General features: G+C 40.0%; 3 protein-coding genes across 3 annotated transcripts; all 3 read left to right on the top strand.

The window, feature by feature from the left end:
* The first annotated feature begins 3,126 nt into the window (after positions 1-3,126).
* On the top strand, positions 3,127-7,827 carry rgs18 (regulator of G protein signaling 18). Its single transcript, XM_086272504.1, has 5 exons — positions 3,127-3,338; positions 3,830-3,934; positions 4,152-4,213; positions 4,718-4,884; positions 6,220-7,827. Exons 1-5 carry the CDS (start codon positions 3,217-3,219, stop codon positions 6,472-6,474), a joined length of 711 nt encoding a protein of 236 aa, XP_086128630.1. The 5' UTR covers positions 3,127-3,216; the 3' UTR covers positions 6,475-7,827.
* Positions 7,828-15,224: 7,397 nt separating this feature from the next.
* On the top strand, positions 15,225-16,771 carry rgs1 (regulator of G protein signaling 1). Its single transcript, XM_086271991.1, has 4 exons — positions 15,225-15,321; positions 15,626-15,705; positions 15,792-15,958; positions 16,184-16,771. Exons 1-4 carry the CDS (start codon positions 15,311-15,313, stop codon positions 16,358-16,360), a joined length of 435 nt encoding a protein of 144 aa, XP_086128117.1. The 5' UTR covers positions 15,225-15,310; the 3' UTR covers positions 16,361-16,771.
* Positions 16,772-23,000: 6,229 nt separating this feature from the next.
* LOC147308776 (regulator of G protein signaling 13-like) lies at positions 23,001-24,706 on the top strand. Its single transcript, XM_086271199.1, has 5 exons — positions 23,001-23,144; positions 23,244-23,303; positions 23,406-23,467; positions 23,562-23,728; positions 23,839-24,706. The coding sequence occupies exons 1-5, from the start codon at positions 23,062-23,064 to the stop codon at positions 24,022-24,024; spliced, it is 558 nt and encodes a 185-aa protein (XP_086127325.1). The 5' UTR covers positions 23,001-23,061; the 3' UTR covers positions 24,025-24,706.
* The last annotated feature ends 618 nt before the right edge of the window (positions 24,707-25,324 follow it).

The raw sequence follows: 25,324 nt of genomic DNA, 5'->3' as shown, positions 1-25,324 counted from the left end.
GCTAACAGCTAATAACAATTGGAGCTAAAAATTCCTTTGATGTAAATGAATCTAGTATTTTTAACCTGCTAGAGGCATTTTGTCACAGTTTTATCTCAGGGCCAAGTATTTAAACCTCTAGTGTGCGTGCTTTTCAGATTATGACATGTTGAGCTCTGTGCTGGTGAAATATGAGTTTTGAATTCCATAAAATGAAACTTGGCTCTTATCTTTTTGTGAATGATTAATGAAATAATGAGTGGCTAGCACAATTCTGATATCACAAATGGGAAAGAAGAATAATGATTCAAAACTGATGTCATTAAACAGAATGTTTTATATGGTAGATGATGAAAAGAAGTGGAAAGTCTTCAGTCATCTGTCCTGGATTGACATATTGTACCCTTGTAGAAAAGATCAAGGCCTGGCCTCTCCTCTCCAATGAGCACCCAAATGTCTCTTTTCCTCATTCTTGCATGCCCTATTTTTGGATAAAAGCAATTCCAGTGAGGCATATTGTTATGAAAATAGGAGCATGACGAGAATGTTGAAAATAATTTTCAAGCCTTAGCACCATTGTTGTGTTTGTTGTGCTTGCTTGCGGTCTGTAAGGGGGTTCCTGCTGATTCACTGAAGTCCGTTATACTCTGACACGTCTGTTGATTCATTTTGTTGTCTGACTTCGCTTTGTTTTCAGCCAATGTAGAGACACAAAGTACAGACTGAACTTGACGTGAAAAGGCGCTTTCAGGCAGGAAGTAACAACACCCCTTCTTCCCCCCTCACCCATGTCAGCACTTTGCAGTTTCGGTTCAATCGCTTCCCTTTTTACCAAGCGACATCCAAAATGCACTCTTAAATGTCCATTTGCATATCATCATTGTCCACACATGCACAGCTCTGTATGTTTGCACTGCAGCACAAAAACAACAGGTGGGGGGAGACTCTTGCGGTGTTGGGTGTACGTATGAATTTTGCCAAATATACCTCAACCAGACATCACGTGGTTTCATATCAGTTTCGCCGCTGTGAGCCGATAATGTTATTTGTTTAGTTCGGTGATACTTTAAACACTTCTTCTCTGACAAGAAATACAGAAGCGCAGTCTTCCCCCTGTTTATTAACAGATCACTGCATGAAATAACTGCTACAATACTCCGGTGAACCAGTTACATAATTACAACTGTAAATAGGAATATTATTTCAAAATGATCAAATGAAACAGTTCTAATCTTTTGTCTCCAGCTGGCAGCAGAATCTTCTTGGCTCAGTGTGTGTATTGATTTTGTTGGTTCTCTCATCTGGTATGTTGACAAGAGGCAAATGCATACAGAGAAGCTAAATGACAGCTATTTAATTTGGTTTCAGTGATTGTGCAGGCTGCTGTTACCTGAAGAGAAAGGATGCTGCAGGTTCTATTTATAGGACTCATATGCATTTCCAGAAATTGTGTCTTTCATTCAACAGGTTTTCTGTTGTTGTTTTAGTTGTTTTGGGGTTGTTGTTTTTTTAATGTGAGAATAGAAAAAGGTTTTGATATAGCTTGGTGCAAGTTTCAAGGGTTTTACAAATAGACTGTGTTTACCATTGCGTTCCTTTGATTTCTTTCTAGGCTGGATAGTTAAACCTTAACTACAAACCAAGTATCAAGGTTGAATGTGCCTTTATTGCAACTTTATGCAGGGGCAGAGCTAACCGGTGGCTAGCGACTGAAATTTGGCTACCGCTTTGGTCAACCTACACCACCAATGCTGAAACATGTTAGGGGGTTTGCACCCACCACAGAGCTGCTAGCAGAAAGGCTGAACACAGAATATGGGGGAGATCAACAGGATGTAAACAATGCCACTTTTGCCAATTTGCTGCTGTGGTTTCTGCGAAATGCTGACAAAGTCATCACAGACATGTGATTTTCATCACACCAGAAGGAAAACAAAGCCAAAAGCATGATCACGGCCGGCCCCTGTGACTGATGTGTAGTGAGTAGTCATGACTTTGGGGTGTCACTGTTGCCGGTGGTATCAGTAAATTCTGGGTTGTAGAGGCTCTTGAGAAGATTTATCGCGTCACTTGTGCAGGAGGAGCTGAGTCTACTTTTCTGCTCGACAGATGTGCAGTTTACATCTGCAAATTTTGTGGTCTATCAGAACTTGTCCGGGGTCCACAGTTCCCGCTAACTGTCAGCTGTAATTGACATTTGGAAGCTGGAAGCGCTTTGATATCTTTGTACAGCCTTGCCGATCAAGTAGCTGCAGTTTAGACCCTCAGACAGCTACTTAGAGGGGCCCACGATGGGTGGGAGATAAGGTTAGAGGATTTATCAGCTCTGAACCTGTTATTGACTGACAACTTCAGAAGGCTTGTTCATTTTCCAATTACGTTTAATTAGGACCTTGTTCTTTCCTTTCAACTTCTGTTCAAACTAAAGAAACACATCCTCTGCTGCTATGCTGAAAGGCAGCTTCACACTCTCTCCAGCACAGACGTTGCACTTGTCTCCATCTCCATCTAGAACACATCTATTCCCTGTTGCTCTCTACTGTGTCACAATGAATTCGTCCTCCTTCTTTAAGGCTCTCATGTTCGGGAACGAGCTAAGGTCAGCCTCAGCGCAGACGCATTTTATTATTCATTACATTGTATTCTTTCCAGCACTGCAGTGTCTGGCCTTGCTGGCGGTACAAGTGGAATCACAGAACAAGTGACCTCTTTTATAATTCACACTCTTAAACGTTTTCTATGTGTTCAAGGTTGATATTATTCATGCAATGTCGAACACGTAATCAAACACGAGACAGTATAAACACAGATATTCAAATTGATATTGATATTCGGACAACATCAGAGTTTTTCTTAAATATTGGGTCCAAATTGCTTAAGTGCAACGCGTCACAGTGTGAAAACGATTGTTACAAAAAATCAAGACAAAAATATCACCTCAAGTCAAAACAAACAGAACTAATGAATGATACAAGTGAACGTAATGAACATAATCACAGGTGTCTTTTTCAAGTTTCCTAGTAAATAGTTACAGCAGGATGTTGAACCCAGAGGGGTTTTCTATATCACAGATCAAGCTGATGGCAGTAAGCTGTTATACCGTTACAGGAAGTAGAGCGAGCATGGGAAATGAAACGCGAGCGCCGTTTATAAAAGACGAGGTGGTTCAACGAGTGATGGGTTAAACATTTTTCAGAGAGTTATTTGTGGCCTGCTGCTTTGCACGCCACAGACAGCATGGAGACGCTTCTTCTTCTATTTCCTCAATTCAGCTACATGCCCCCAAAGGAGGAAGCATATTTCAAAATGTTTGGTCCAGTAGGCTTACAGACACCAAAGATGAAGGACGACAGTAGCAGGTTGGTGTGTGATTTTCCCTCATTTTTAAATGTTTACCTGTTTTCTGAAGTTGAATATTTTCAGGGGGCTTTAGCAATTTCTAACAGCTATTACAAGAAATTGGAGCAGTACAACTTTAATCAACCAGAAATAGATTCAGCAAGCGTTTTTGTACAAAGAAGAAATATTTTAATCTGTAATATTCACGACATGTCTCCGTACCTTGTAGATTTGCCTTTTCTGTGCTGCTCAAAGCTGCTATAGCTGACACCATATAAGGCTGTTGAACTTAAAAGCTGCCGTCTTCCCTCATAAGGGTCTCCACGCTTTTCTTAAAAAACACGTCAGCTTATGTGACTGAACTTGCAATCTGTACTATGCTGCAGAGCTGTTGTGCAATTCATATTGTGCCATGAAAGCCACTTCAGAAAGTGTGCCTTTAAGGAGAAAAGTTTGCTGCAATTGTAAGTGCACCTTCTGGTCTTTTATATTTGTTCTCCCTTGTTTGCAGGCAGAAAGACAAAGAGAGGAAGAGTCGGCTTAGCCTTTTTCTCACCAAGTCAGGCTCTCACGAAAACGTCAGTCCCAGTAAAAAGACAGCTACGACACCCAGCAAGTGAGAAAGAAAAAAAAAATCCATTAACTTCTCATGCAGGCCGTGGTATTTTGCACAAGCGTTATCCCTTTTTAACCTCAGATTTCTGTACCCTCCATGACTCATTACACACTCACAGATACATGACATCTAGTACGTCTCTGTGAGAATCCAAGACATTTTTTTTTTTGCTGCATCATTAGAGGAGAGCTGACCGCATCTCTGATTTGTTTCACAGCATCTCAACGGAGGCAGCTTTGCAATGGAGCGACTCCTTTGAAGAACTACTAAAGCACTCAGGTCAGATTAATGCCTGAAACTTTTCAAAAATGTTGTGTCGAATTGCCGTCTAAAACCGTTTCTTGTGCTGTCAAACGCTTTGCTTCATTTGAATTGTAAACTGTAACACAGTGTTCGAAGCGCTAAATAGTTAATGGGGAGTGCTGTGAGAGTTTCACTACATCTTTTAATGTTTGTTAACACAGATAGTAATACAGAAACTGTGCAACTTCCTCCCCTCGTCACAGATGCCGCACAGAAACACTGTGACCTGCTGTCGTTTTGGCACGGTTAACAGATCCATGTAATAACATCCACACTTTTGAGCACACTCACACATATTATGGTTAAGCTGTTTCGGGATAGTTAAACTGACTATAGAGCTGAGACTCATAGATTATGAAGTTTTGGCAGGTTTCCACAACACACTGAAATGTGGAAGCTACATGTCCTTAAACAGCTGTAGTTACAGGAGCGTGACTAACAGTGTTTCTCTGTTTCTCTGTTTCTGTTTCTTTACATCAGATGGGGTGGAAACCTTCTCTCAGTTCCTCAGGACAGAGTTCAGTGAAGAAAACATTGAGTTCTGGTTGGCCTGTGAAGAATACAAGACCACTGATTCTGAGACAAAGCTGCTGTCCAAAGCCAAATATATTTATACAATTTTTATTGAATCCGATGCCCCTAAAGAGGTATGACATATGCCTTTTTTTACATCACAAACGGCATGGATGTTGTGTTGCTAAGCTGGGCTTCAAAAGCTTAACCCCCCCTGGAGTGCAGTTTACCGTTTTTCTTGGCTTATTTGTCAGTGAGGGCTGTTGACAACTTGAAATATTTATATTATCGTAATAAAAAAATAACAGTAGGCGAATTCTAAAGTGCTGTGTAGACAGGAGCCCGCAGCAACTTGACCTTTGCGAACAATCATTAGGAGCAGCAGCTCGTCGAGGTCATGTGTTTAGCGCTTACACGGCTGCAAAGCAGGTTGAGTTATTTCTGTGCGAGACAGTTGTGGTTTAAAAGGTTTCCACTCACTTTGCAAAGATGATGCGACCACCATCTGATATGCTTTCAGGGCCCATAGCATATTTGACCGTTAAAGAGTTCTGCGTCTGGTTTGAGGTTTTCACATTCCTCTGCAAGAGTGGAGAGAGCATCTCCCACACACTTTCAGTCTAAGATGAGTGCATATGTAAATCTGAAAGAGGGTTTTCAGAGCAGCGCTGCAGTGGCATTATTGCACACAAGTACACAGCTCGAGCGATTTGAAGGGAGAAACAAATGTAAATGAATGCAACCTTCAATACTGATGGTAGACGATAGCGTAGTTTCACACGCATGCATATTTATTTTGAAAGCTGCTGGTAGTTTTTCAAAGGAAAGTATCTTAAGAATATTTCAGTCTATAAAGGGCATAAATATGGTTTTGCCGCCAGTAATTAAACATTAAAAAGCCAGTCACGAGAGTAGGAGGCAGAAAATTAACCTCTATCTGTGATGATATCTAAGAAACTGATGTGTGTCAGTGACTGTTTAAACTCAGATTATCTAGAGTTGAAATATAGTGTCAACAAAAACACGCACGGGGAAAGAAAACTCACGCTCTGAGCACAGTTATGAATAACTCACATTTTGGCTTTGGAAAGCGATCCATTAATGTCAAGGTGAGGTTTGACATTCTTAACCTTTTTTAAGAGATCCTCTAAAGCAGGCACAGCAGAATTATTTTCTCTTAAGAAGAGCATCTTGACATTCTGAAACTGACTTTTATTTGGTGTCGCGTGTGTGTGTAACCTTCTGAAACATCGAGATGTGGAGTTTCTCCATTGTTGTAAACGACTCCACGCAGCGCTCACTGCGGGTTTCGGGGTTTCCCCTCTCTTATCAGTAACTTGCATATCTACTCAGGCCTTTGTCTAACCCACTGTCTGCCCCTGCTGCAAACCTACGCAAAAATCCCAAACTCGGGTTGAAATGTACGTGGGCAAGTGTAGAGTTAACATGTGTCCCTATTTTTCATTCAGATCAACATTGACTATCACACCAAGACGGCCATCCAGAACAACATGGCAAAGCCCACAAAGAGCTGTTTTGAAGCAGCTCAGATAAAAGTCTACAGCCTGATGAAAAAGGACTCCTACCCCAGGTTCCTGCAATCTGACATTTATCTGCGACTCACCAGGAGGAAAGGGCCCGGAGCCACCATGTTTCGCAGAAGGTCACGCTCCTGTGTATTCAACGACAGAGGGGAGGCCACGACCGAACCCTCAGCCTGGTAGCTTGGAGGAGCAGTAGCTCACTCTGTGCGATGGATTAATTATTATATTGCAGCACAACTGCTGAAATATAAAGTGTGGTGCGGAAGTTTATTATTTTCCACAGGTTTGCTTCTGCAGAGTGCATTATTTTTTTATAACCACCGTTGCCACAGTGGATTACTCCACATGCACAGCACTGTGACAGCATGCCAGCAATAGTAATCTGAATAACATTTTGGGAAGTACATTTGTTTGCTTTCTTGAATGCACAGACTGCTACAAATCTTAAACGCGTGTGCGGTAAATGCGTGGCTACAGCTAGAAGCTGGCTAGTTTAGCTTAGCATAAAGGCCGTTAACAGGAGATTATAGGCACAGAAGCTCTGTTTCAGAGTCACAAAATTCAAGCGCAGTTCCTCTAAAGCTAATTTTGAAAGCTTTAAGCTTTATATGTTAACAGTTCATTCTGTGGAGAGAAAAAAAGATAGTATTTAAAGAAGTTTCACTTCATTCTGAGTCTTTGTGATGGGATACGCTAACGGGCTGCGGGCGGTAGCTTTATGTCATGCAGATAGGAGAGTTCACAGGATTAACCTTCAGCTACAAGAATAATCTCAAAGGTTACGTCACAGCCATGTGGTTATCTGAAAATAATGGACGCCCCCTGGTCAATCAGAATTGAATATTCTCAGTGGCCATTGTATGAAACCAGGTTACTCCGCAGCATCTGTGGATTGATCTATTATCCATTCTTTTCCTCAGAGGCGCTATACTTGTGGATTCAATCTTTATTGATGATTTTTAGATATATTTTTTTTAAATCTCACAAAACTTGAATGACAATGTGATAGCTAGCTGGAGACAGAATCTCAGATGAGACGCCTCCTCCCCACTGACAGTATCCAGCCAGCCGTACAGGCAGCCACACTGAGGCAGCCCTCGTGACTTCAGACTGGGTATACTTCATTTGGTTTGTTTTCCGATCCAACAACAGCACCTTAAAACACCATTAATGCAGTCAATGCAGCATACGAGCCAATTTGAATGTGTCTCATTAAAAGGAATTCATGAATTTATCCTTCTATCGCACTGCCCACCTGTCTCAATACTAACTTGCAGTGACAGCCTGCTGTAAAAGTACAGAAACCTTTTGTTTTTTTACAGATCTCTTATTTCTGCTGTTAATCAAAGACTCATTTTTTTCACACCAAGAAAATGTATCTGTGCTATTTGAATACTAATATTATAAATTATGATTGCCTTTTTTTCCGTTTGCTACCACCTAATAATTTATGTATTATTCATATGTCATCATACGTGTTGACTTGCTGTAAATGATGTGGAGTAACTCAAATAAACACTTTCTTATAAAGCACTTTTAATGAGGCCTTCAGTGGCATTAATTACTCTGAATGACCGCATCTAAATGTGAAAAATCGAGCTGTAGCGTGTGCATATTACACTAGTGGGGGAAATTGTGATCTTGTGTAGCTCCCTATTCCAAATCACTGAAAAATTAACAGTCCGTATCAGGTCCCACCACTCTAGCACGAAATTATTCATGTTACTGTATATGTATGCACAAGCTATACTTCTTGTAAAGACAAATGTGTATTAATTCAGAATTGTTGCCCCTGAACTCTTGAATATGCATGCAGACAGACTACATCTAAGTACTTAAAGCGGTACATACACACATAGTGCTGGTTTAGCTCATTAACACAGATGTCAAGGATTCAAGAATGCTTTAAAGGGATAAAGTCAATCTCAGCCCAAGTACCTGTCACTCTATAAAACCTGTGCAGAATACCTCACATTTCCCATTAATTATGCATCCATCTAGATGGCAGCAGCAGCAGCATGCATACACTGCAGTTCCTGCTGTCTTCTCATACCAATAGTCAAAGAAGGAGTGTGGGGTGTGGGATTTATTGTAATGGTCTTTTAACAAAGGTAGTAGCTCTGCTGCCCTCCCAAATACATCACAGCATAAGATTAGTTGCCCGCTAAGACTTTGCTGGCAGATTCCGTGTTTCTTTCCCCATTGGCATTTAAATTCGAAGCTCTGTCTATGCTAAAAAGCCTCTAAAGTCACCCACAAGTTAAAGATGTATTGTGGAACTGCTGAAGGGAAACAAAAGAGTAAGAAAGCAGTTTGCCTGGAGATATGAGGCTTGTAAAACACAATGAATACCAGTCTAAGAGGAGTTTAAAATGAAAAAGATGTGTTATAAGGTGGCTAACAGTGGATTTTACAGACACTTTCTCCAGTATGTTTTTGTTTTAAAAGATTACTCAATGTAGACCGAAGAGCGTCAGCAGTTTATGTACCTGCCGGGCTCTTGTCTCCTTTTTGAGAACAAGTTTGTCCCGTCTCCGGAGCCTGTGTGGCTCAAATTTAGCAAGAGATTTGCTGACACCCAGGCTCACATATTGAGTTGCGAAATCTTCCCCCGTTAGAAATCCATTTGCACTTGATGTGGTTGACCTGCAAAGATATTGACACACTTCAGTATATTTCACTGCAAACAGAGGGCCATGTCGAGTTTAAAAATCTTGAGGTGAGAGTTTGTATTTTGTATTAAACCTCCACTGAAGTAACAGAAGCAGCGAGGCACCCATTTATGCTGGGAAAAATCAGCACTGCTGATTCTTAAAGTGGCTCCATGTTTATCAGTGGACTGGGGGCAGGTTTCTGGAGGAAGTAGCCTAAATCGTTTTTAGGAATAATGTCAGACTGAAGGCAAAATGAAACATTGAAACACACGTTGTCAAAAAACATGTCAGTTGCATAAGATCTATAGGAGCAGGCTGAAATAAGTAGCAACTGTACGTATAAGTGGGAATGTAACATTTAACAATTAATAAAAGAAAAATACATAACATGTTTCACCAAGGACAAGTCGATGCTCTGTCAAGATTTTTACTGTTGTTTATAGAACAGTTACATTTGAAGGTACATGAGCAAGAAAGAAAGGCAGAAAGCCTGCTGCTGTCTTTTAATATCATGTAAGTCAAAAGTCATCACCTTCAAGAGTTCGAAATCTAATTTAAATCAAGTGCTGATCGCATCTTCGCTCTGCACCAATCTCTACCCCACAGTCTTGAGGAGAACAGACAAACCCCCCGTTCGAGTTCAAATGAATAAAGCAAGCGGAGCGCACAACAAAGGGAGACAGGCTGAATCAGAGCCGTCAGTAATTATACAGGATGGTTGACACAAATGTAAAGATAGGACAACTAGAGTGCCCCCATGTGTATGGTGAAAAAACTGCATCTCTACTTGCTGTGGGAGTAGTGAGACGCTGCATACATTCTAGGCCAATTTATTAGGTACACATTACTACTGGTGGGTCAGGCCCCCTTTTGCTTTTGGAACTGGCTTACTTCTTTGTGACGGAGATTCAACAAGGTGATGGATGTGGTCAGCAATGGTACTCTGTGATGTTTAAAAGATGCTCAGATGGTACTAAGGGACCCAGAGTGTGCTAAGATCTCCTTCATCACCCTCAACCGCTGATACAAAGCAGGATGGATCCATGCTCTCATGTAATTTATGTTAAATTCTGATCCTACCATCTGAATGAAAGACTCACTGGACCAGCAACAGTTTTCCAGTCTCCTGTTGTCCATCTATCCAAACTATAGCCTCTGTTTCCTGTTCTTAGTTGACAGCAGTGGTACCTGTTGCGGTCTTTTGCTGCTGTAGTCCATCTGCTCTTCTGCATATCTTCATTGTAGCCAGTGGTCACTGGGATTAATGTTGCCTTTCTATCAGCTCGAAGCAGTCTGGTCATTCTCCTCTGACATCTGACATCAGCAAGTCATTTTCACAGAAAGAACTACTCCACACTGGCTATTTTCTCATTTTCTATAAACCCTAGAGATGGTTAAGTAGGAAAATCTCAGTAAATTAACAGTTCCCGAAGCATTCACACCAGCCTAGCATCACCTTTTAAGTCTATGTTAACGAGCAGCTGAATAGGTGTGCTTAATAAAACGGCGAGCTGATGAGCTAGTCAGTATTGCATTATTGATGAACTACCCATTAGTACCTATTAATATCTTAACAATAACATAGGGCACATTGAATTTCTTTCCCGTCGATGCCTTTTATTCAGTCATCTATCCTCTGGGTTAATGCTGCTGTCAAACAGCACCTTTGTATTTACATGGTGATATATTAGATTTATAACTTTGGATTTAGATTTTATTATGTTTTGTTTTATGATATTTTAGTGATTATGGTTATATTCTAACACGGAGTGGAAAAATGTCTTTATTTTATTAAGTTATTTATGTAAAAATTAGACAGAGAACTTCTCTATTGTACCACTGCATTTTCCTTTTCAAATATAAACTTCAATTTAAAAAGACTTTTCATGTTTTAATGGATACCATTTCTCAAAGAGTTTTACTGCAGAAATGAATAGTCCACAGTTCCACTGGCTCAGGATGAAATGTACCTGTTTTCCTAAAGGATGGTACCAATCTAACTCTTCGTCCCATTGCTTCAGTTTGCATGTTTTCCTCCATCTGTTCTAGTATCTGTATCTCTGTTTTGAAAAAAGATTTGTTTTGTTAAATATAATTGCAATTTTTGTGTGGTCCATACTTATAACATATGAATATTCCAATTTAAAATCCTGGTTTTCACCTTCGGGGCTCTGTATGGTAATCACCTGCCTGCTTCACAGGGTTAGGGTCTTGCAGCCTGTGCTTGTTATCATCTCAAAATCCAGACTAAAAGCTAAAGTAATGAAGTCTTCGCAGCTCTAAGGACTCGTGAATGTGAAAACTTGTCTTGTTAAACCAGCATTTTTGTAGCTTTTTACTTTGTTTCTGTCTTATTTCAGTTGTTGTTTTTTTTTCCTTTTGATGTCCTGGTGTTTTTTTTCTGACATACAGCATTTTGTGATTTATGTCTTGGAAAATGCTCAATGAATATAATTTACTTACTTCCTTAGTTACATGTAAATACTGCAATGTAATACGTCAGCCTTTTTTTTAACTGTTTCCTTGCTTCGCTCCTTCCTTCTTTGATATGTTTTCTTTGCAGCATGTAAGGAGTTTTAAAACATCTCACATTTTGCTTTTTGACTTAATTAATAAAATACAATTTCAACAAAGGAATTGTTCTTTGTAATAAAAAAGAAAAACATTTGAAGACTTCTCCACAGCATTATTTCTGGCCGCATTTTGGACCTTTTTTTTTTTTATCCTTTCTGTGTCTGGTAATTATTTATCAGTAACTAAATCACTGTAGCTCACGGCAATTGAAATGGCTTTTCAGCACAAGTGGCCAACTTTTTAAAAAATCTCATCAACACAAGAGGGTGTTTTTTTAGCATATTGTAACAAATGCGTTCTCTTTTACTAAAAGAGCCTTTTTAGGCTTGCGTTGAGCCCTTTTATTCTTGGATTCTCTTAACTTTTCAGAACTAGAAAAAACATCCTGGATGCAGTGAATGCGCAATGAGAGCACACCTCAGTATAGTCCACACGTCTTTCAGGCCATGGGCTCTTTTGAAAAACAAATTCCTCAACCTGGTGTGTCTACACACATGCAAATAAGGGCAGCCTGGGTGTTTTCCATCACCTGTGTGATCACCTTGTCATTTACATTCTTGGTTTGTTTCGGCCCATCACATTTGAGCCAGTGGTCAACAAGGTCAGCAGGCTAAAGCATTCTAGAAATACTTATGATGACATCTATATGTATGACTTGTATGCAAGCAACAAAGTCAAATGAGAAGAGGACTCCTCCATATATAGCTCCTGGTCCGTCATGCTGTTCTTTGGTGCATTAGAAAGTGAGAATGACCGCCCTGGGGTTGATGGGTTTGAACACACAGCAAAATACATTCATACAGCTGCCAAATGCTATTATTTACATTAAGTGAGATGCATCATGGAAATGTAAAATATGAAAAACATTCTCCCTCAAACAACAAAGTAGATATTAAATGAAAAGCTTAAACATTCTATTTGTGAAAGACGAAAAGTATGTAATGGACCCAATGTGAAAACAAACCTCTTGGGGTAGTTTATCACACTGTTAATGTGTGAGGGTGAAAAACTAATTAGAATTGTTTGCCCCCGATTTGTTAATTGGTTGTTTTTTAAGACTTCTCCAAGTTTTAGAGCTAGAAACGTCAATGCAAACTTGCACACACGGTTGACCAAATTAGCTACATCCCCCCAAAAATGTGTCTAAAATACGACACTGTTTGCAGTGTGTAAGTCAATATTTTGTATAGCCGTCTTTATTCTTCAACACAGCCTCTTCTTTGGATGTTGGCAGGATGTGGGGCTCGTGTTCCAGATGAGATAGAAGACAACGTTCTTTTAAACCGTGTTAAAAGTCATTGTGGTTTTGATTTGACGTATGTATATATTCTGTCGGTGACGTATGAAGGGGCGTCATTAATTCAAACCCTGATGCTATAAAAATCTGTGTATGCTTTGATTAAGTCGAAGATTAATTCCTGTCTGCGTACAGAGTGGTCTTCCCACGTGTGTATTCATTAAAATCAATTGTTTGACCAAGATCTTCTGGACCAATGGTTGTTTGTACTCTCCTTCCTCAATATTTGAACCTTAACACTGTCTTTTGTATTCTTCCCTGTTAATGTGATCCCACATTGCTTCAATAATATTGAGGTTCGGGCTCTGGGGAGGCCAATCCATGACTGTTAGTGTTCCACTGTTTTTCTATCCTGTTATGCTTTTTCTGCATATACTGTGTTTGTCATGTCATTGTCATGCTGACAAATGAAGCTTTTCAATCAGTTGCTTTCCAGATGCTATTTTTGTGTTAATAATTTCAATTTTGACAAGCTCTCCAGCACTCCTGGCTAAAATGCAGCCCTAAACCATGAGACAACCTCTGCCACATTTTACAGATGGCTGTAGACATCCCCAAGAGTTGGGAGTTCGCCTTGTAATCAGAAGGTTGCCAGTTCGAGCCCCAGCTCGGACAGTCTCGGTCGTTGTGTCCTTGGGCAAGACACTTTACCCGTTGCCTACTGGTGGTGGTCAGAGGGCCCGGCGGCGCCAGTGTCCAGCAGCCTCGCCTCTGTCAGTGCGCCCCAGGGTGGCTGTGGCTACAATGTAGCTTGCTGTCACCTGTGTGTGAATGTGTGTGTGAATGGGTGGATGACTGGATGTGTAAAGCGCTTTGGGGTCTTTAGGGACTAGTAAAGCGCTATACAAATACAGGCCATTTACCACCATTGTATCTCTCTCCTGACCTCCTCTGTCACCAATGATGACAGTTTAACCAAAATTTTCAGTTTTGGATTTACCACTAAATTTTCAGTGCAGGTCTTGTGTGATCGTTAAAAATGGCTTCTTGACAGCCACCCTTACACTTAGACCTTTCTGATGAGGTTTGAGTGAACAGCAAATGAATCAACTGAAAGGCCAGATGACTCTCTTGGGTCCTTTGTCAGGTCTTTATTGGATTGTTTTCCTATTTCTTAAGGACACAGCTCTCAGATACTTTTCATCTGCCACCTCTTCTTTTGTCCTCTACTTGTCCATTTTCCTCAGATTTTTAAGTAAACACTGCACACCATGCTCAGATAGGCCACTTTTTGGTTAATAGCTCTTTGGGAATCATTTTTTTATTGCAAAAATACTATTTTATTGCTGTAAACTGTGTTATCTTTGGCATTTTTTCACAGAAAGTAATGAAAACAAACTGTGTATTTTGGCTCTTTGCTAAATATGATAAGTTATGTTATGTAATATGTTAAGTACCTCTTTCATGGTTGAATGATTCATAAGTCAGTGTTATGTACTGTAAAAAAAAACAAAAAACAAACAAACAATGAAAAAAATCCTCTGAAAATTATCAGGTAAAAGGAGTGAATTGAAATATCCAAAGAAAAATTTAAAAGGCCCATCATAAAGCCTGGAAATGTATTTCTCGGACTGCATTGGGAAAATCACGCGGGACTCTGGCTTCTTGGAAGCATAATATGAAGAAATGAGGGGTAGCTCAAGACTTTTGCACAACACAATATAGTAATGGTTACACAGCATCTGCCCAACACCAGCATGTTAGCGTTCCCACTGTTGGCATTCCAGGCTAGCATTAGCATTTAGATTGAGACTTTAATTTTCTGTCAGCACAGATTGGCTCTTGCGGTAGACTAATCTAAGAACATAAAACATTTCTATCACAACACTTGAAGGCATACCAATAAATCAGAGCTGACTTGTGCTATTGTCACATAACACTGCTAATTTGCAAATGGAAGGATGACGAGGCTTCTCCATAACAGCAGATTTGTTTATGGATATTTGCATATGGCCAGGATCTTCCAGAGCTTCCTGATCACCGATCATTAGTTTAGTTAAATCATATTCTAAATCTCGCATGTTGTGCTTTGCCACAGCAGGCCCTGTATCCTATATTCTTAATTAGGCTCATTTTTGTTTTTTTGTTTTTTTTTGTAAAGAAAAGAAAAGAAAAGAAAAACAACTTGATTGCAGTTCTTACTAAGCAGCAAATAAATGACTGTAAGAAATTCATGTGCTGGAATTATTTATTTATTCAGCCTTGGTGTGATGCAAGTATCTCCCATGTCTAGGTTAATGTTGGTCAACAGTTAGTAGAATTGAAATCACAGTCAAGCTCTCTCTTCCTCAAGGTACCGCAGACATGGACGGATGCCCTGTCTCTCCCAACAATAACACTTTGCATACAGATTTCCATATATTCCACTCGTGCTGGGTGTGGGTCATTTAGATTTGTTCACTCACTCGACTCTCTCATTTCCAAACAATCACAACCCCATCTTCAGTCTGGCAGGATCTTATCTCTGTCTCCCTTTGTAGAGGACGAGGAGATGGCGATAAAGTGAGTTACTGCATATTTGATTATTCGGCCTTTACCATTTTCAGCAGGAAACAACTTACAGCAGCCATGTGGAAAATGCCAAAAGGCTTTCCATTCACTGCAAGTCTAACTTTGGACTGTGTCTATTTCTGAAGGGGTCTTGTATTGATAGGAGGTTGCTCTCAGGTGCTTGATGCATTTAACAAATCTTTGAGATATCTTAAAAAGACCCTTTGCAGGTACGGTTTGCAGGCGGGGTGTTGTAATGTGGGGAGTCACAGACATTTGGGCTAGTGATAGATCTTAATGCTCTTTTCAAGGGTAGATTCTGTTGCTTTCCCACGGATCCACTTGGGGATGTTGAGACTTGGAGTGAGTCTGTGGACAAAGTCCTCAGCTGTAAAGGTGAGAGTCTCTTCTGATTCTGTATGATATATATTTGCTTGCATGTGCATGGTTTCCACTCGCTTACTCTGGTCTGTGACTTTTAGCCGGGCAGATAGCTTTCCGGGAGTTCCTGAAGTCAGAGTACAGCGAGGAGAATATACTGTTTTGGCTCGACTGCGAGGAGTACAAAAAGATTAAGACAGTCCCAGAGATGATCTCCTCCGCCAACCGGATCTACTCTGAGTTTGTCCAAACAGAAGCACCAAGACAGGTAAATAATCTGAGCATATAAAACAGGATTTTGCTGGAATTAAATTTTCATATTAATTTTTTAGCAGTTAGTAGATCTATAGTCGCATAGCATCTGCAATAAAACTGTGCATTTCATGGTGGTAAAATTGCAGAAATGTAAGCAGATTTCTGTGCAGACAGACAGCAGGTGATGATGGAAGGAACAGCTGTAATGTAGTTTTTGTATGACATTGCTTGATTCCAGATCAACATAGACTGCAGTACAAGAGAAAGCATTACAAATAACATCTCCAAGCCGACCCTGACTTCGTTTGATACAGCTCAGAAGCACATTTACAGTCTGTTGGCCAGGGATTGCTACCCGCGGTTCCTAAAATCTGACATCTATCAGGGACTCCTGAGGAGAAACGATTCAAGGTGACTGTATTAAAAATGACAGCCTCTCAGGCCGAGGCTCATGATGTCTTCAGCTCAATTCTGATCTGCTGTAGCACTCTTTGATTTCAGCGTGGATAACAGGTTTATCCTATACAATCCAGATCCTTAGTCTAGTGGAGGTGGGGGGTTTTCTTAGTCTGTGTGATTTAGTAGCTTAAGTTGAATTTACAGCTTGTATTATACTTTATCCCTTAATTAAGTAAAAAAAAAAAAGTGCCTATAAGTCTTTTCTTTTGTTTTCTCCCCTCCCACATACAGTTAATAATGAAGATAATTCCTTTATTGTAAAGTATTATCAACGCTTTATATAACACTTCGTGCAAATATAAACTGTCTTACGCTCTGAGAACTTCCACTTTCTTATGCGAATAAATATTGTTACATTTCTGCCTCAGTTTTGTGTTCTATGGAACGTTTTCTTGTCTGCTTTGCATGCACTTCTTGAAATATCAAAAAACAAAACCTGACATCCGGGTGTGGTCTTTTTGTATGCAATGCAAATCACCTGGGTTACTGTAATGTGGTCATTTGTCACACAAACAGCAGATGGCAACAGAGTTCTTTACATCCTTCATTAAACAAGAAGCACAGCCTGGGGACAATGAAATACTTGAGACTTCCACTAAAGTTTGTGTGTCATCTGCTCGGCAGTTTTAAGAAGTCAGAGCGTTTACGTGAAGAGGAACTGCATGAATCAGGAGTCTGAATCTACATTTGCCTCATCAGACGCGGGCTTGTGGGTGTGCACTTTCAGTCACAACTAAGTTAGTTTCATGTTATCCCTAAAAAGTATTTTATATCCCTTCAAAATGTTGTGAGGCAGTACAGTTTTTAGAAAGTATGACACAGTTCTCCTCTGCGTTTGTTTATTTCTGGCAGGGACAGGGTGAACTTTACTAGCTCATATAATAGTCTATGCAAAAATAATGCAAATGGAAGAGAGCACACTAAAAAACAGGCTCTCTATTACTTTGTATTTAGACATAATGTTCAGGTCCACAAAAACAAGATAAAAAAGAGAAAATGTTCATATGAAGGTAATATGAATCAACATAATGAATGTCAAGTACAAAATACCACTTTTTCACTGATGTCCCTTTTTTTGTTTGGAAAGTGGATGTGGGCGCAGCATGGTTTCTCCGTGTGACTACTCAGTGGTGGATGGACATTTTTTTTTCAGTTTCTGTTGGTGGTACTGAGTGTGAGGGCTGGCGGGGGGATTTATTTTAAGAGCTGTTTCAGATGTTTGAAAGACAGCGTTCTGTTTTGTGCAGACATATTGCCGCAACTTCCTCTTCTTTGAGACAACGCTGGTGGCTTTCACCTCTTTGTGGGAGGAAGACTAAGTTCACTGCGTTTGAAAAACAGGGTGTTTGCTCTACACACGCATTCATGAAGAAATGTGTAGCCGAGCAAAAACTGCAGGATACTGAGCGCAGGAAGTGATAAAGACAAAAACGAAAGGTTCTGAAGAAGGTTTGGGTTCTCACAGTCACAACATTTGGAGGAAATTCACGGATGGGTGTTGCGACCGGTAAAGAAAATGAGATAACAATAACAGTAATGTCACCACAGGCACATCTGCATTTTGACAGAAAGTGTTTCCTGTCACTCACAAGAAAAGTACAGACAAAGCACTGTATACCTCAGGAGAAACTGATTACATTTACCGCTACACATGAATGAGGTTATGTACAGCTCCTTTTTTTTTTCACAGACAAGACTGTTGTTAGTTGCTCTTTTCCCCTCCATGCATTCTTAACATGTTCTTAACATTTGTTAACTCTTCAGCAGCCAGCGGCTTTCAGTTGATTTCACAACAGAGGGAATCTTGTGAAATCGTGCGAACATCTAATGTCAGCCTAATGTCATTATGGCTGCCATAAAGACATTAGGATTCATTCTTTTAGCTGAGAGCGTAGATTTACTGAAACTTTACAGGAAAACATTACAAGTGAGTGAGGTGAAAGAGTAGTATGACGCTGAAATCAAAAGCAGATGATGAAAACAAATGAAAAGTTATCGTTAAAAATCTCCAATAGCAGACTACCAGGTACAGTAAAGCAGCTGAGAGAGGCTTTTTGCTATAAGCCAGGCTGCTACATCAGTACTAAACTAAAATACTTCAGCAACTGCTGGGTGATTTTTTATTTTATTCATTTGTTGATGCTTGTTGATGATTTCCAGACAATAAATTCAACTCTATCTTTCTTCCCACGTTAGCTTTCTGTCTTAAGAACACACGAACGACAACAGATTAAAATTAGCTTGTAATGCTAACCTTTTCTTTTCTTTGGCGCTATCATTAGTCATATGAGCAAATAAATGAACTTAAAGTGCCCCAATGGCACGGCATGTTTTTCAATACTGCTAGACAGACTGCTGTGGGAACAGACAAGAGCCATATTTGTAGCATACTGAATAGCATTAGCATTGCAGTCATGCTAGGATGCTGAAAGTGGCACTCTTGGTTCAAACACCATGGGTCCTGATGACTGTCACTTTGTCTTTGCCCTTAAATGTGGCTTTTAAACAAGTGAAACAGCAAAGGGGTGTACCAAGAAACTAACCAACAGTGTTCATCTGTCAAGCACGCTTATATCTGCTGAGTCATTTTACAAGATACAAAAGGAAGACAGAGAGCAACGCTGACCCATTTTTTAGAGCAGCTAGAACCCTTAATAACTGGTTTCCAAGTAAAAAGGATTTTAGAGTCAATTAGTGAATGACAGCTGTAAGGAAACCTCAACTCTTCTCAGAGATGCAGGGTTAGCAGCTGTTTGGCCTTCTCCTTGTTGAGGATTTAGTTATACACTACAAGAACTATGATGCAATATGATGAGGCATAACTGGAGCATAAGTGGACAATCTTCATTCATACATTTTTTGTACATTTCACAATAAAATCTCATCTGTTTAATGATAATAATAAGCTAATAATAGAAAGTACTACTATTTAATATTTGACACACCAAGTGGCTCCAGAAATTAAAACATACATGAATTGTCCAAAGAAAAAGAAAGAAAAACAGGAAACAACTGTTAAAGCAGTTCATAAAATGTTATTAAGGTCTCATAAAGGTGTAACCTAACTGACTAGTATTTCATTGTAAAGTTAACAGTCATTAAAAAGGGGGGGGGGGGGGGGGGGAGAAGAAGAAGAAGTTGACCTACATCTCCCACATGAAGTGCTTATCTATGTTATCTGTTGCTTACATCACTGGGATTAAACTGGGGCACAAAAAGAGAGGAACTAAAACTGAAATGTATATAAATTTATGAATACAAAGGGGTTACTGGAATTTTAAAAACACTTTAGACCTCCAGAGAACAGATGAAAGGTTCCTGTCAACAAAGAAGCAGGAAGTAAAGAGTGAAACAGTTTCACGACTTGTTGTCTCTTAAGAGGTTTTGTTGGAAGACAGGGGAAAGCCAAACTGTCACAGCTCACAGGCCTGGGGAAGGATTAAGGATGCTAATCGAGGACGTTAGTAGTTTTTCCTCCATGATGTTGACCGATGTCAGGTTTTAGATCAAAATGTTTCCCGAGCTTTACGTTTCTAAAACAGAGATTGCGTTATACTTTCTGTGCCTGAGCTTCAATTGTGTCTAAAATGGAAACACTGAGGGGGCTTAGTGGTCTAAGCATCACACCACATAACCCACACTGTCCGTGGTTTGGTTCCGACATGTGACCTTTGTCGTCCCCCTCTCTTTCCCCCATGTTTCCTCTCTGCCTCCACCGGCAAGAGATTGTAAACAGAAACAAAACCCGTATTACAAAAGTCTGCCAAAAGACACAAGAGAAATTTACCACAAAGTGGTGCATAATATATGAGGCAGTGTTTGAGCCGCAGTTAAAGTAGATACAAAAGAGGCAGCATGTCAGCTGTTCTTGCATCGTCTGACATTGAATCTTGAATTTTTTCACCATATGGGTGTTAAAATACTCATTTATAGAAAGGTTAGGTGTCATGTGGGAGATTTATGAAACCATATAACATAGCTGGTTTGATTTTATTGCACAATCAGCTGCAAACACCAAAGGGGGGGATAAACTTTTACTAAGTAACTCCCACAATGGCAAATTCAGTTCAGTTTGGTTCAGTTTAATAAAACTTGCTTTAAGGTGCTTTGTATTGTAATATAGAGACCCCACAATAATAGAGAGAAACCCCATCAATCAAGCGAGCCCCTCTGTGCAAGTATAGTGCGAGTATAATAACTTCAGTTTTATCTGAATTTAGAAGCAAGTTTGCTTAGGCTTCTGCCCCCGCAACCCAGCCTCGGATAAAGCGGATGAAGATGGATGGATGGATGGATGGATGGATGGATGGATGGATGGATGGATGGATAGAAGCAAGTAGCAAATGCTACTAAAGAACGAAGGTCTTCAGTTAGCTTTGACAAATTTACAAATAGCCAAAGCAGAACTATGATATTGCGTCAGGTCAATTTATGTTTATTTAAGATTTAGCAAATAGAGCCGTGGTGTCAAAGTCACTTTGGTTCCTGGTTTAGATGTACCCCAATTTGATATTAAGTGGGCAGATCAGTAAAAGAGCTGCACAATAACCTAACTTTCTTTTCATGTGATGCAGTACAAGGAAAGTTCACATTTAATAAGCCATTCATATTAAATGTGAGATATCTTATTACCTGTAGTTTAAGGAGCTTGAAAAAGAGAGCAACTTGACTTCTTCAAGCTTTTGTGAAGACATTTCAGCTCTCATCCAAAAGGCTTCTTCAGTTGTAAAACAAAAGGTAGAGGGTCACAGGTATTTAATACCTAGTGGCGGCTGTCCCTAAGAGGTACTCACTATTAATCACATGAGCCAAGGTTTGAACAAAGGCGTGGGTGATACCACTGGAGGTTTCAGGTGTAACCACTGTGAGATCTCGCGCTTCTCTATCATGTGACCTGTTGAGGTCACCTGATGCAAGATGTGACTTGGGGTTGAGACACCTGGGAAGCGAGCTCATGACTGCACTGTAGGTGGCAGGCAGTTGGTGACATAATCCACTCCTTCTGTTCAATAATGGTCGTTCACAGGGATGTAGATGGCCTCTTTTACTTGTCTTTCTCTGTCCAAAATGTGAACGTTGGCGTCCTTAAAAGAGTGACCTTTGTCAGTTGGGTGCAGATGTTCAACTGAGTCTTGTACTGTTGAAGTGGCTGACCGCTTGGTTTCTCCAGTGTAGAGGTCCGAGCACTCCTTGACGCACTGCACAGCGTGGACTGGATTCCTTAACTTGTGTTTGGAAGTTTTGTCCTTGGGATAAACCAGTTTTTGTCTGAGTATGTGGCTGGGTCCGAAGTGCACTGAGACGTCGTGCTTAGAGAAAACTCACCTGAGTTTCTCTGATGAACCTGATGCATAAGGGATGACAACATTGTTCTGCTTGTCACTCTGTTTCTTGCTAGTTGTTGTCTGACCTTTACTGTGGATCATTACTGATTTGATGAAGGCCCAGTTGAAATTACGACATGTTGTAAGTGTTTTCTTTAGGTGTGTGTTTCTTTTTGTTTCCTTCGGGCTCAGAGGTAATGTTTTCTGCCCGGTGTTGCAGGGTCCTGATAACCCCAAGTTTGTATTCCAGAGGGTGGTGGCAGTCAAAGACTAGCTACTGGTCTGTATGTGTGTTGGCTTCCCGTAAACTTCAGTGTTGAGGCTTACATCCAACTTTTTTCACACCTTGCCTCATGTGATGAGGCAAGGTGTGAAAAGGGACAGCCCCCACTTAGAACTTCCATGTCCTGGATGACTGAGAATCTACAGAGACTTATTAACCATACATAAGAAAAGTACAAACCTTCACATGTGTTGTAAAACTATTCTTTTACTTTTTATGATTGAAACAGTTTGTCAAGATCTAGACATATCTTTTTATTCTTTCCATGCATTTTCATAACCATGCTACAAGATCATTTTTACACTTGCAAAGCCAATGGGCTGAGTTTCACTCTTTGTCCATGTTTGACATTCCTGTATTAGAGGCTAGAGCTCATGGTGGTGTACGCACAATTGTAGCGCCAGACTCTCTGACTGTAGTGAACTCAGAGGTTATCATTTTCAAATGCAGGAACGTGTTTCTTCTTTAAAAAATACAATATATATTTCAAGAGAGCAGAGGAATTTCTGCATTTAACTGGACACCGCTGCTTTAGCTAATGCAAAGATGCAGTCTTTCGTTATCTCAGTGGATTTTTTGGCCCATATAATGCAAATGACCAACAAGGCTAAGGAGCAAGAACATGCTATGTTTAAATTTGACTGTGAGAGCTGAAATAGCCTCAGCATCTAGTTCACTAATGTTTCCAAAAGTTAGAACAGTGGTACTGGCTCTCGAGGCAAAGTGGAATAGAGATTAAAGCATTTGCTTATCTGCTGCAGAAATTTCCACTGGCCTATTTGCATCCACTGACTTTAAACCAAACAAGTAATGATGCACGTTTGAGTACAGTATGAACAGAAACCTGTAGCTATTTGCTGTCTGTCTGTTTGCTCGTTTGCGTCATTCCCCAACTTCCTCTTTGTCGTGTGGTTGCTGCAGAATGTGACGTTCGTCTCTGCAGATATATAAAGGCAACGCTGCGCGGGCTCGTCAAACAGACGCAGTTAGAGATCTCATAACTCTCTAAGAGCCCAACATTTAGTCATACATGTGCAAAGAATTGTTGCCATGCCAGGTTTAGTCACATCTCCAACAAAGGAGCTTCAGCAAATCAACATGGACACTGACAACAAGAAGACAGAGAAATACAGGTAAAATTTATTCTGGCCAATCAATATCATTACATCTTGTCTTGTTTTTGTTTGAATATAAGTAAAATAACTTTTGTTCGTTTCTGTTTGATTAACCAGAGGGGGAAACCTGAAGTATCGGCTGCAGCGTAAATCATCCCAAGCCACAAAAACTGAGGGGTAAGTGAGAAAAAACTCAACTACAAGCTAAAAGCAAACCCTGCTCATATTTTATGCTTCATGTATGGATAACTGTGCTAACTTTATTCTCCTCGTTTACAGGCTTTGTTTTGAAGATATGTCTCAGTGGTCACAATCACTTGAGAGGCTTCTTTCATCCAAATGTAAGTTAATCAATACACTGTCTCAGACTCATCTTAGTCACTAAATGTCGAAAAACAATGGCTAACTGCAGATCTTTTTTTTTACCATCTTTAGATGGAATGAAGATATTCCAGGCATTCCTGAAGTCGGAGTTCAGTGATGAAAACATTGAGTTTTGGGTGGTTTGTGAGGAGTTTAAGAAGATAAGAAATTCCTTCAGGATGTCATCCAGGGCGAAAAAGATCTTCAAACGCTACATTCAAGCTGAATCTCCCAGAGAGGTATGTAGCTCTTGATAATCCAGACAGATTTATGGCACTTTACAGAACAAGGAGCGCTGGCTGCTTTAGTTTTTCTTCATTGGTCCTCATTATGTTTCCTCTGCTTCCAGATCAACATTGATCAAAAGACGAGGGAAAGGATCCAGCAGAACATAGAGGCGCCTTCTACAGTGTGTTTTGATGACGCTCAAAAGATCGTCTACGGGTTAATGGAGAGGGACTCTTACCCACGTTTCCTCAAGTCTGACATTTACAGGACTTTAACGGACTCCACATCACAATCGGTGAACATGTAAAAAGAAGTGGAGCCTGAGACTTTGTGTGTGTAAAAGCTGGACTTTGACGCTACGCCCAGTACTGGACTACCTGAGAGGAGCCGTGACGTCTGCTTGTTTGTCCTGAGACTGGTGGTGATGGACACCAAAACTAAACCCAGTTTATTTCCATTACATTCATACTTTTCTAAAGAGTTGGAAAATAAATTGGGAGTGGCCTCATCTGAACTTGTTAAAAAGACTTAGCCGGCACTTTAGTGAAAATCTGTGAGAAGAGTTTGCTAAGAAGCAGACAGTGTGCTTGGAAATGCTGTGTACAGGTCACGACTGCTTTCCCAAAACGCCACAGTTCTCTAAAGAGAATGCTGGGGACTTTCTGAGTGAGGCACCAGGAAGCATGTGTGGTCAACGCCATCCACACAAAATGAAACTGCACAATCCGATATCTGCACATGCACATCATCTGAAGTTTATTGTTATTTCACTAAAGCAATAAAAAAGTAGATGTATCTAGATGTGGATATTATGCACAGCCTTGTGAATTTAACATTTTTTACATAGTGACATCAGTGCTGACACAGTAAGCCGATACATTGTAATGATAGTAATCTATTATAAGCTATATGTTAAAAAAAATGTATTCCAGTTTGCGAATGTGAATAATAAATGGGTTTGTGACAAATAATAAAAACAAACTGTTTTAAATGTACATTGTGACTACATGGTTTTTTTGAGACACAAAGAAGAGCTGCTTAAGCTTTAGTTAAACACCTTTTTAAGAATACAGGAAGTGACTTAGTCAGCAGTTCATTCATTTCTTTTTCTCAGTCATTCATAAACTGTCTCACAGTTATAGTATTTACTACCCAGTGGGTTTATGATATGTAGAACAGCACAACGTACCAGGACACCTAATCTTGAAACTGTGGCCTCATTTCTTTTCCATGTTATATAAGTAATTCTTTTTAACTGTTTTTAAGAAAAAATCCTTTGCACAGGATGTAAACAGGAAGCAGCTGGCCTCATATAACTACGTTAGCTTAGTTTAGCTCAATGCAAACACACTGAAAATTAGGAGGACCTCGAGAGCCTAATCGTTTTGTTTGTTTCCTTTGTTTTGCTTTTTTGACAATTATTTTAATTAAAGTAGCAAGTTTAGTAATCATGTTTTGCTGAGCCAGCAGGGTTTTTAAAAAAATCCCTTTAAACTCCTTAATATACATTTTTCCCCAGTGAAAAGGGGATACCATCACAAAGAACTATTCATTTTAAACTGTCCATATAAAAAGCATTCTATATTGTATCAGCCTGTTGCAGCTGC

Source organism: Aulonocara sp. 'chitande type north' Nkhata Bay, linkage group LG18 (genome assembly GCF_057382095.1).
Source record: "Aulonocara sp. 'chitande type north' Nkhata Bay isolate Kocher_YH1m ecotype deep benthic linkage group LG18, A_spYH_male_GT1.1, whole genome shotgun sequence".
NCBI classification, from domain to species: Eukaryota; Metazoa; Chordata; class Actinopteri; order Cichliformes; family Cichlidae; genus Aulonocara; species Aulonocara sp. 'chitande type north' Nkhata Bay.
This window is presented reverse-complemented; position numbering and strand designations above follow the sequence as displayed.

What these genes read in the sequence shown, in the direction of transcription:
- rgs18 (XM_086272504.1), top strand. Translation starts at nt 3,217, where the DNA reads ATGGAGACGCTTCTTCTTCTATTTCCTCAATTCAGCTACATGCCCCCA. An exon ending in ACAGCTACGACACCCAGCAA is followed by an intron (nt 3,935 to 4,151) that starts GTGAGAAAGAAA and finishes TTTGTTTCACAG; the next exon opens with CATCTCAACGGAGGCAGCTT. An exon ending in AATCCGATGCCCCTAAAGAG is followed by an intron (nt 4,885 to 6,219) that starts GTATGACATATG and finishes TTTTTCATTCAG; the next exon opens with ATCAACATTGACTATCACAC.
- rgs1 (XM_086271991.1), top strand. An exon ending in CAAAGTCCTCAGCTGTAAAG is followed by an intron (nt 15,706 to 15,791) that starts GTGAGAGTCTCT and finishes TGTGACTTTTAG; the next exon opens with CCGGGCAGATAGCTTTCCGG. An exon ending in AAACAGAAGCACCAAGACAG is followed by an intron (nt 15,959 to 16,183) that starts GTAAATAATCTG and finishes GCTTGATTCCAG; the next exon opens with ATCAACATAGACTGCAGTAC.
- LOC147308776 (XM_086271199.1), top strand. Translation starts at nt 23,062, where the DNA reads ATGCCAGGTTTAGTCACATCTCCAACAAAGGAGCTTCAGCAAATCAAC. An exon ending in CAAGCCACAAAAACTGAGGG is followed by an intron (nt 23,304 to 23,405) that starts GTAAGTGAGAAA and finishes CCTCGTTTACAG; the next exon opens with GCTTTGTTTTGAAGATATGT. An exon ending in GAGGCTTCTTTCATCCAAAT is followed by an intron (nt 23,468 to 23,561) that starts GTAAGTTAATCA and finishes TACCATCTTTAG; the next exon opens with ATGGAATGAAGATATTCCAG.